The following is a 10,946-nucleotide window of genomic DNA, read 5'->3' on the forward strand; positions in this document are numbered from 1 at the left end:
CCCTGTCTCTTCACCCCCCTTTCCTGTCATACCTTCAGCTGTCACTGTCAATAAAGGCAAAAATGCCAAAAAAAAAATAAATAAATAAATATCTCTCTTTTCAAACCAACCAAAGTCCTTTGGCAAAAAGAGTAATTTTACCTTGCAGAACACAAGAGTTGCTGATCTACCGCTGCCTTGTTTGTGTTACTGCATGATTTGGGTGTTTTAAAAGGATAGTTCGGATTCACCAAAGTCACAATACTACAAACAAACTAACATATTGAGGCAGTGGTAGAACAGCAACTCCTGTGTCCTATGAGGTAAAATCACTGATTGAAAACTTTGGTTTCCTCTGTATTTTAGAGATCTGCTCTTTTGTCAGACTATACAGCTGTGTCCTTCTGAATGACTTCAGATCCTCTTGAAAGGTTTCTTATCTTGTCCAAACTGTTTTTAACTACACTGTGATCATTACCACAGCGTGTGACATATTGGCAGAAGTTCAGATGAAGAACTCATCAACAGGCTCCTCATTGTTTGTGTGTGCTGACAGCAGCTCAGCAGTAGTCCTGCTTTCCACCACTGGCCCTCTAGACGGGCTCTGCCCTGCTGCCACAGTCCTGCTGCTGCAGCCCTTCCTGTTTGCATCTGTACATCCAGCGGAGCCCCATGACCTGGAGGGGCCCTGAGGGTGTATGTGTGTCCGTGGCAGACATTCAATCAGCTCCTTGGCCAGACTCTCGCCAGCTGAAGCCCCGACAGCTGCAGGTCTCTCAGCGCGGAGATCCATCAAAAGGTCCATGGAGGAAGAGCGAGTCATTGTTTTGACTGCAGTGTCAGAGTGTGTGAGTGAGACGGGGACTCCTGTGTCCACGTTGGTCTCTGGTTCCTCCTCGTCCTCTTCCAGAAGGAGATGGGAGAGAGAACGGGTGATGGAGGGGCGCAGAGGAGAGTCGGGGTGATTGCTGGTTGAAAGCAGTGCAGGGCTGCTGCGCTGCGATGAGTAACAGGAGCTGCCTGGAGGAGTGCTGCAGCAGCTTCCTGATCCCAGGCTCTCTGCTCCACCGCTGCCTCCATAAAGCTTCTCCAGGACAGGGTCACTGCGCGGCCTGTGGCCTGTTGACAAACAAACACACGTCAAGCAGAGTCACAAAAGTGGCCAATTAGAAACCTTTGCTATTGTACTATAGGGCTCCAACTAACAAGTATCTTCATTGTCGATTAATCTGCAGATTATTTTAATGATGAATCAATAAATTGATTAGTCTATAAAATGTACAAAAATTGTGAAAAATGCTCATCACAAAGTAACAACTTCAAATTGTTTCTTTTGTCCAGTCAACAGTCCAAAACCCCCAAACTCTTCATTTACTGTCATAAATGACAGGAAAACACCAAATCCTCACATTTAAGAAGCTGGAACCAACAAATGTTTGACAACTTTGCTTGAAAAAAGTTAAAATGATTAATCAATTATCAAAAAATTTCTTTTGGTTGACTAAGCATCTAAAATGACAACAGTTCAGCCATGTTTTTGGGTAGTGTCAAAAGTATGATTTCTTGATGTTTTTAATTTAAAAATAATTGATTTAGTTGTCAAATATATTGGCATCAATGTGAATACAAAATTGTGACTTTCTCAAATAATAAAAGTTGTAACCTAAAAACAGGCTCATGGGCTAAAGAACAATGATGAAACACTTCTACAGGAGATTCTGAGCCACATCAACAAACTGCGTAGTTTGTGGCAAAATGGCTGATGTCTGGTTAAAACACAACTGTCATCGAAAATATTAAAGGTCACCTGTGCAGTTTTTAATGTTATTCGCCTACACAGATTGTGTGCATCTTTGATGTTGATTGTTTACATTCATGTTCTAGCAGTGTTCTTCTCTGCCTTAGTCAACACATCGCTGTGTTTTGTATAGCCTATTATCAATTGTTTTCTCAACCAAGAGCACCTAACAAGATAGAAAATATACTGGGACCCCCTTATGTATGTTTCTTGGATTAGAGAACGCTAGTTTCCACTATTAATGGGTGACGTGTGGGTGACACATGCTTGACTGACAGGAGGGAGATTAATACACATATTTCATAAGAGTTACAGATTGTTTAGATTAAGGCTGGATACTGAACTTTGATATTTTTATGGCACAGACTAAATTGTTTCAATATATCTGAGTATCAAAAACTTTGATAATAAATTTCAAAACCTAAGGTGTTTTTTGGTCAAATACTGTCCAGATATTCCATCAGTGTCCTCAGACCAGGTATCCAGGCTGAGTAAAGTGTTCAGAGTAAAAACTGCTGCTCCCAAGTCTTTGAACAGCTTTAAAGTGAGTACCTGTATATTAATGTGTAATGCAATTTTATTTTTATTAAAATTGACTTGTATCAAAAAAAATATTGTTCAGGAACTAGTTTTAAAGCCAAGGTATCTGTGCTGGTATCAAGATTTTTTGAATGATACCCAGCCCTAGTTCAGATTAAAATGTAATCTATGAACTATTTTAGATTTTAAAATTAAATCATCATTCATTGAACTATGAATTGTTTGAAAAATAAATAAATAATTTTTTTATACAATGATAATTTCAGTGAATGAATCCCCCTGGCAGAGGGCCACCGAGCCTCTATTTGAGAACCTCTGCAGGTAAGAATGTGCATCACATGACCTGCGTCCTCGTGTGTTTCATAATTCTACTACAAGTGAGAAACTCCCTAGAATAACTTTAAGACTTCGCACTTATTTGGCAACGTTCCATGTCTCTGATTCATTATTATATTTATGATTACATTAAGCCTCCCACATAAAAACGGTTATTTAGTACACCGGAAAATTAAAAATACAACTGTCATGAGTTGAGTCAAATCATTCTGTCTCACTGCCAGTATAGTGTTCTCTCCTGCAGCCTCTTCCTTACAGCTCATTACGAATTTGTTGAAAGCACCAACTGATATATGCAGCAGATTTAACACACTGTAGGTACAGACGAGTACTTCTACGTATTTACCTTGCCTGTGTGTTTGCCAGGGCAGGGGCGTTGTGAGGCTACAGGACGACAGGCTGTGGCCCTGTCCTGAGCTCCTGAGCTGCATTCCTCGAGGGGAAACGGTGGGGCAAGTCAGGGGGAAAGCACAGGTCAGAGGTCGCTGAGGTTGAGCTGGGGTTTTCACCTGCAGCACAGAAGGACAGGAGGAGTGGGATTATGATTTACACCAGGAGGACTAGAGAGATTTAAGCAAGTTAAGTAACTTTGACAGAATTAACATACATGCAGTGAACATATGGCTATTGTGACAGCTTTGAGTTGGTTCTTTCAAAGACTTCAACCACATGCCTTTTTGATGTCATTATCACACAGGAAGAATGACATGACAAGTGTTCCCTTTGTGTTGTTGAACTGATGTTTTATTTTATGGGTTTGGTCTGAGATGTGACACTGCCACCAATCATTAAGATTTGAAACATAAGAGAAGAAAACAAATATCACATGTAACACATATGAGTTTCCTCACCTTTCTTGTTCTTTATCCCTGTGTACTAATTGTATTTTGGAAACTTAACTAAAATCTTCCTCAGTAACAATGTATCTCAACTGTTTAATTAATTTGTCACAAAATCAGTCAAAATTAACTTCCAGGTAAAAATTCAGTAATTGATCTTGTAATACTGTTATTTCACAAAATATTTGGACCATAAAATGCTATTATTCTTCTATTTCTCCTTACATCTGGACAGATGTATTTGTCATCATGAAGCAGAAAATGAACAACATCTACTTTGATTATAATGAAACTGAAGTGTTTCAACAACATCTAATGACAAAATATGATGTAAATTATAAAAAACTGTTTTGCATGCAGCGCAATAACTGATGTCTGTCTTTTTATAATTATAGGTAATTTGAATAATATGAAATAATTGTGAATGAAAAAAAAAGCTTCTTTTAAATTTCAGATTAAATCATCATCAATTTGTCAAACGTAACATAAATATAAAACCGAACAACTCATTAGAATTCCTTCATTTCACAAACTACTGCTTTCACTCCAATGCAAACATGCAATTCTAACGAGTAACCTGGTCATTTACATATTGAAGACAGAAACGTCTGTTCTATAAATAACATCTTTGCAGGAAAACAAACAAAGATGCTGATCTTTGGACTCTGTATGTTGTGAGATGATTATAGAGTAAACCTTCCAGCAGACTGCTGTGTGTTTACAGTTAATGTAGGGCCGCTTCAGACTGACGCAACCACTGATGTTTGACAAGCCTCATGATTTAACCTGACATAAATCACGTGGAAGCTTTTCCTCCATTCTTTCTAACATGTGAGTGTAATGCAGACTGAAGACTTCAAAAACACACATCAGTCATTAACCTGCATGTAGAACATACAATAAAAGTGTAAAGCAATCATTCATGTGTTCTAAGTTATTTATACCACAGAAGGATGTATTAATAACCAACCAGACAAATTTGAATGAATAAATAAAATGCTAAATATATAAAGTTAGAGTAAAAAATCATGAAAAAAATTAACAGTATTATCTGCTCTGAGACTCCGGGGATGTGTCCGCTGAAAGCGCTGATGCATAATAACAGCTGAGGAGTAGCTTTAGTTTTGAAATGACTGAAACATACTGAAATGTATGCATACAATTACATGACAACTCTAATTCTGAACCCAGTCTGAGGAAGTTGACTTACTCTCTCTCTCCTCCTATAAGTAATTCATCTTAGCGAAACAGTGTGCTCTGTAGATTTGTTTTGTTATGGAACCCACTAATATGGCTGGATGGAAGGAGTGACAATTTTGCACACCAATATAACATAAGCACACAAGGCAACTTACATTCATTGCTGGTGGTCATGTATCGCCGATGCTGGTATCATATGTCGGTGGGACGGGAGAATAAACGCAGCAGACGTAGACTATTGGTTTACCACATTCACCAGTAACAGGTGATTATGAATCCCAGTTATCTCCGATGAAAGTTTGTATAACTACCAAGTGTAAAATGTTTACTGCAGAGGTGGGTGTTGGTGGCGATCCTCAGCTCTTTATCAAAGTGGCTTCACATAAAATCAATCCACCTCTTCTTCATCTCATCATTCTTTGGAAATTTAAATAAGGCGCCGAGTTATCCTGAAAATTTTGGCATCCAGGGAAGATGCATTTGCAGAGGAAGGCATAGCTAGCTAGTTAGCAAACTATAGGCTGTATTAAGTGTAGTAATATGCTGAGTGTAATGCTAATGCTGATCTTTTAGTGTTTATATAGTCTTAGGGGAGGAGTCATGTGAGTATGGCTCCTGTGCATCAACATGATTTCAGGCCCACCCAAAAAAATCCTGACACAAAAACATTAACTCCACAATTCAGCTCTATATGCCTTCAATCTTTTCAAATTTTCAGCAATTATTTTCTAACATGTACAAGTGTGTAAAAAAAAACCTCTGATTTTCCTTTACAGAGTTTTAACAGCAGGAACTGAACAATCGTCACTTTTTCATGAAAAAATAACATTAGGAAATGGGGTGTGTTTTAAGCTGCAGTTACCTGGAAGAGAACCTTGTTGCCATCCAGGTCTTCTGTCTGCCAGCGTGTAGCGCTGATGGGAGTACAGGGGTTGGGCAACAGAGGGACAAGCTGGCCAATTTCTTCCACACTGAACTGCATCACGGCAGAACTGCACGGCTCCACCCGAACCCCTGGTGACAACTGCTTTAAAGCCAGCTGCAAGCACAGACCTGGCTCTGAGTGGAGAGGAAAAAAAGGGCAACATGAAGGCAAGAATCAGACAAAGAGCTGCACTCTACGCTGACAGCTCCCAGCAATTTTAATTAAGCAACATCTCAATCTAACAGAGATCACAAAGCAGGACAGACAATACGGGGATACAAACAAATTCATGTCTCAGGTGCTTGTGATTTGCTTGATTGAGAGTCAATCAGGGCAGAAAGCTTTCAGAGAAACATACAGCAGAGCAGAAGAGAAAGAAATGTATTGAAAATCATTTTTTAAAGTTTCATTTGTTCTGAGGATTTCTTCCAAAATAGAACTATTTTGAATCATTATGTGTTGTTAAGATAAAGTCACTAGACTCAACAATATTCTGTAAACAAACAAACTCACTACAATAAAAACACATAGGCTTAAAAGCTGAACTTTTTGTGATGAATGTTAAATTTGTCATTGCTTTAGAGATGTATACACACTGCAAAAATAAAAGGGTAACACTTCAAAGACATACCAGTGTGGAGAGTGAACCAGCAGAAGCCTGTCTTTTGCTCCTCAGCCTGTCGCTGCAGCACCGTCTCATAGAGCCGCACAGCGTCATCATAGTTGTCATATCCACTGTATAGCGTCACACGTAGTATTTCTCCTCCACAGTGCACCGGTCGAACCCCCCACACAGGCATCCCTGCACCCAAACTGTAGAAGTCTCTGCTGGGCAGGAGATAAGGCCGCATCAGGGCATTGGCAGGGGAGCTGCTGGAAGTAATGTGGATCCCTCCAGTTCGTCTGCCGCAGCTCTCTGTGTGGTGGTACTGCCAAGGCGGATGCTGAAAGAAGTCCAGCACTTTGAGGATTCGCTCCTCTCCGTACGCCTCATGGAGAAAGAAAGTGATGGCCAGAGAAGGGTAGCCTAAAACGTTTTTGGCACAGATTTATTCTCAATCAACCTTAAATAAAAACAGATGCAATTCCAACTAGGGAAGCTCATTCTGGTATGGCATGTTTACGCTGTATAAAGAACAAATGTAATATTCAGTTAGGAGTACAACATTTGAGGGGGTTGTTGACATGAATGTAAAGTTAAAATGGTTTAATTTCCTGTAAACATGTTTTGTTCTCACATATGGAAATAATTAGTTTTTCCTCTTTACAGAAAAAAATACACCCAGTACAGAATGTGCAATGAAGTTAAATACAACAACAGGGTTTTGCATTCCTGCCAATTCAAAATGTGATACTCAACTGTACAACATGATGGATATATAATAAACACTGTAAATTCTTACCTGCCACAGGACAGAGGCGGGTGTAATTTGTGAATGGGGACGCCCTCTCTGACACATGGAAGATACGGAGGCTTGGGCAGAGCCAGCGGAGGAGGCGATCTAGGGTGTGCTGCAGCAGCAGTGAGTCTCCAGGGTTGGCCAGCAGATGCAAGTTCATTTGCAGGAGCTGCTGCTGCTGCTGCCGCTGCTGCTGCTTCACCCGGCTGGTCATGAGCTCAACTGAGGTCACACACACACAATAAACATAAGTACACAAATAAAAAAAAAAAAAGCAGCACAGAGGTTTTAGCAGAGGCCATAACAAATGTCAAGATACTTAAAAGGGCACTGACTTTACACATCAAGATGGGATGCGTCATGTGGCCTATGACTCAGCTTGCCAAAACAGTTGACCAAAGATCTCTGGCGTCTTGGAAAGGTATAATCACACACATATTCAACAATTTGTTTCATGTTTAGTTTAGTGTTAAAATAATACTAATGCACTGTGTTTGCAGAGGGAAAAGAAATTATTCTACTGTGTGTCATCATTTGATTCATCTCCACTACTAGAATACAAAATGTAGCCTTGCTCTTCTAGACTATTTAGACTTATCTAGACTATTTACTTTTTACATTTTTTTCCTGCATAATAGAGGTGTCCCAGTAAACATATACACAGAGAATGAATGTCATACAACATGACTTCTCCATCCTGTGGAAGAAAAAGGTGTACTGAACACCGCTGGAAAGAATCAGGGTACATGGTATTTGATAGATACATACTTGTGCTTGTGATACCCAATGCAGTATTTTAGACAGTATTACAGACATTTTCCAATACTGGTATGATTACTGGAACAACAATGCTGTGTTAATATTTTGTAATTGGAAGTGAGATATTGCATATCTTTTTAGGGCTGAGGGTGGGATGGTATTGCCGAGTAGGAGATGAATGTGACCATACTTTAAAAAGATCTTCTCAGTTTTGGCTTGGAGTGTGTGTTTAATTATATTATTCCCAAATGTAAACTAATTTTTGTTATTATTCCAATATAATATGAGTGCAGAATAAATTGCATTATAGGAATTTTGTAGTTTTAGAGCTTGATTCTGGGAGTCATCATATCCTGGCCTCTGCTACATCAGTTTTGAACAAGACCTTTAACTTCATTAAAGCATAATAATAAGTTACAGGTATGTCTTTAACTCGTGTAGTGTGAATGAATACTTACTGCCAGACGATGACATCCTGCTGCAGACAGATCTGAATCAGAAACAAAAATGCACATGAGTGATTACTTCACAAACACTCTTTTGAGTTTGGATTTGCTGGAGCAAAGACAAAATTCTGTCTCCATCTTGCGGCGACTGGTTTGGAAACCTGCCCCTTCTCTGTGGTCACCATGACAACCCATTATCTGTTGTTGGCTAACATAAGCTTAAAAAGACAATTTATGAGAAAATACGTTAAAAAGTAAAACAATTACAAAAACTGTAGTAAACTACTGAAAAGTTAAAACGCCAGGTAAGTTGCTGGTGTGTAATGTCAGGTTCTTCACAATTTACTGTTTTAGACTAAATTAATTTCCATTGTGGCTACGGCTAACAAGGCGACTTTAGGGTTGCGTCTAGCAGAGAACCGCAGATCTCGCGAGAATGGTCAATTTAACCCAAACTATGATCTTCCTCTAACACTAATCAAGTGTCTCTTGTATCTAAACCTAAACATATTTAAACTACAGCACGGCTTCATTTTAAAACAAAATTAGTATGTACAAGGTGCTGAAGAAAGAAACAACGCAAACAAATCTCGCGAGAATTTCTCAAATCTAGGGTTCCCTTCTACACACGACCGTTGATAGGCGAAGTTGGCGAGCTAATGTTAGCCTCGGAGCTAACTCCAAGACACCGTTGACTCACTCGCCAGTTTCAGCTCCCGAGTCCCCGTTTTCATCGTCGGCTCGCCTCTTTAACACAAACATAGTCCGATACAGCTTTCACAGATGGTCGACCCTCCCGCACAAACAGTTTGAGCGGTGTTTGCAGCAGCAATCCGGACTGAGAGTGAAAAGCATCCTGGTTGATTTCTTTCCACAGCCTGCTGCTCCACCACAAAAAAAACTGGGACTCTTACTGGGACGCTGACGTCACCAGGCAACCATACACCGTGATGTTAAAATACAGGCTGTGGATAAGAAAGAACTAAAACCAGAGGTGCCCCGTCCAAGCTGGGAACAAACGCATGCTGGACTATGTTTAGGAAGTTAGTAAGAAGAGTAAAGTGTGGGCGAAAGGGAGCAGCAGCAGAAGTTGTGCTGCTTTAAATCTAAAGCCGCCTATAATAATAACATGGAGCAGATGGCATGCGTCTCACAATATGAGAAGACAAAGGAGACAGTCCAGACGGGCTGGACAGATTTAAAAGTGCAGGGCACGTATGGAGGGGAGGCTCTAAACCCCTGAAAATTAAACACATTGTTTGTTAAAACCTTGTTAAGAGCATTAAACTCCTCAACAGCTCGCTTTTGGAAGCACAAAGCCTAATGGTTTCCAAGTAAAGTGAAAATCCAATAAAACTCTCTTACCTGTGAAAGACACAATAAAAGTTACATCCACACAGGCTGTATGTACCCAGCAAAAACCCAGCTGTCGGCCTCGCCATGCATCCTACTAGATTAGTTGATTAATCAACGAGTTGTCATTGTATATTTATCACCAGCTATTTTGATAGTAGATAAATCATTCTGAGTCATTTTTTTAAGGAAAAAATGTCCGAATTTTCTCATTTCAGCCTCTCAAATGTGAATATTTCTATTTTCTTTACTCTTCAGTTACAGTAAACTGAATATCTTTTGATTGCGAACAATAAGACGTAATTTTCTGACATTTTATAGACCCAGCAACAAATCGAGACATTGAGAAAATGATTGACAGAGAATCGATAATGAACGTTCGTTGCAGCCCTCCAGCGACTATCGATTAATCTGCAGACTATTTTTAGGATTAATCTAACAAATGTCAAAAAATGTTTGTTTTTTCCAGGGCCTGCCTGACATCTTCAAATGGTTTCTTTTGTCCAAACATTAGACTCTTTTTAAATGACAAAGAAAAGCAACAAACGTTTACATTTAAAAAGCTGAAACCAGCAAATATTTGACATTTTGCAGGAAAAATTAGAGAAACAATCAATCAGATATCAAAGTAGTCGGTAACTAATTATCTTTCAGTCGACTAATCAATTAATAAACTAATCATAGCTCTAACGCTCTAATGGAAACTCAGCATGTCGCTCAATGAAATTCATTATGTGCAATTTAACAATGACATTGTAAAGTAATCTTAGAAATGTTTAAACCCCAGATCAATATGATGAAATCATGCTTCTTTCACAATAACATGGCTTATTTCAGGTATTTTTTTTTCCAAGTCTGTTTTTAATTCACAATGCCATTTCCTCCCTAGTATTTTATTCCATTTTGCCACGTCTCATGGGCAGAGACTTGGTATGAATGAGCTGACAGACTATTCAGTTGTTGAAACAGATATTGCTGTTATGAAATTGAAAAAAAATTTATCTGAAATAAACTGAAAAGAAGCTGCCAAAACATGATTTCTTAGGAATGAGCTGAGATTTAAAAACATGTTGGATTATTAACCGGTTTCATTATTATATAGCAGGTTTTGTCTATCCATTTATATGAGCTTTTAATTCAGTGTCTTCTTTGTTATTTATTATTGAAAAACTGTGGACCCATTTCCTAAATTACAATGTTTAGTTTTTGTTGGAACATCTTTGGAAAGGTTTTGATTCAATTCAACAAAACGAAACATTTGAGAAGAGGCAGTCTTATATATTTTTCCTTTGGCCTGCAGTGCTATTTATCCATCTAAATACAACAAAAGCTGGATGGCACTTGGCTCGCGGTGCTCAAAGCGCCAAAAAA

General features: G+C 39.0%; 1 protein-coding gene across 2 annotated transcripts; it reads right to left on the minus strand.

The window, feature by feature from the left end:
* Window positions 1–480: 480 nt before the first annotated feature.
* On the minus strand, window positions 481–9,305 carry fam124b (family with sequence similarity 124B). 2 transcript variants are annotated; one of them, XM_084718085.1, is made up of 8 exons: window positions 8,923–9,305; window positions 8,235–8,266; window positions 7,353–7,429; window positions 7,021–7,239; window positions 6,249–6,644; window positions 5,555–5,751; window positions 3,000–3,162; window positions 481–1,098 (listed from the first exon to the last, which is right to left on the minus strand). In XM_084718085.1, the coding sequence occupies exons 4-8, from the start codon at window positions 7,229–7,231 to the stop codon at window positions 485–487; spliced, it is 1,581 nt and encodes a 526-aa protein (XP_084574211.1). In that variant the 5' UTR covers window positions 7,232–7,239; window positions 7,353–7,429; window positions 8,235–8,266; window positions 8,923–9,305; the 3' UTR covers window positions 481–484. The 2 variants fall into 2 exon arrangements, with proteins under 2 accessions (XP_084574211.1, XP_084574210.1); XM_084718084.1 differs by lacking the exon at window positions 7,353–7,429.
* Window positions 9,306–10,946: the final 1,641 nt, after the last annotated feature.

Source organism: Lutjanus erythropterus, chromosome 4 (genome assembly GCF_056507025.1).
Source record: "Lutjanus erythropterus isolate fLutEry1 chromosome 4, fLutEry1.hap2, whole genome shotgun sequence".
NCBI lineage: Eukaryota > Metazoa > Chordata > Actinopteri > Lutjaniformes > Lutjanidae > Lutjanus > Lutjanus erythropterus.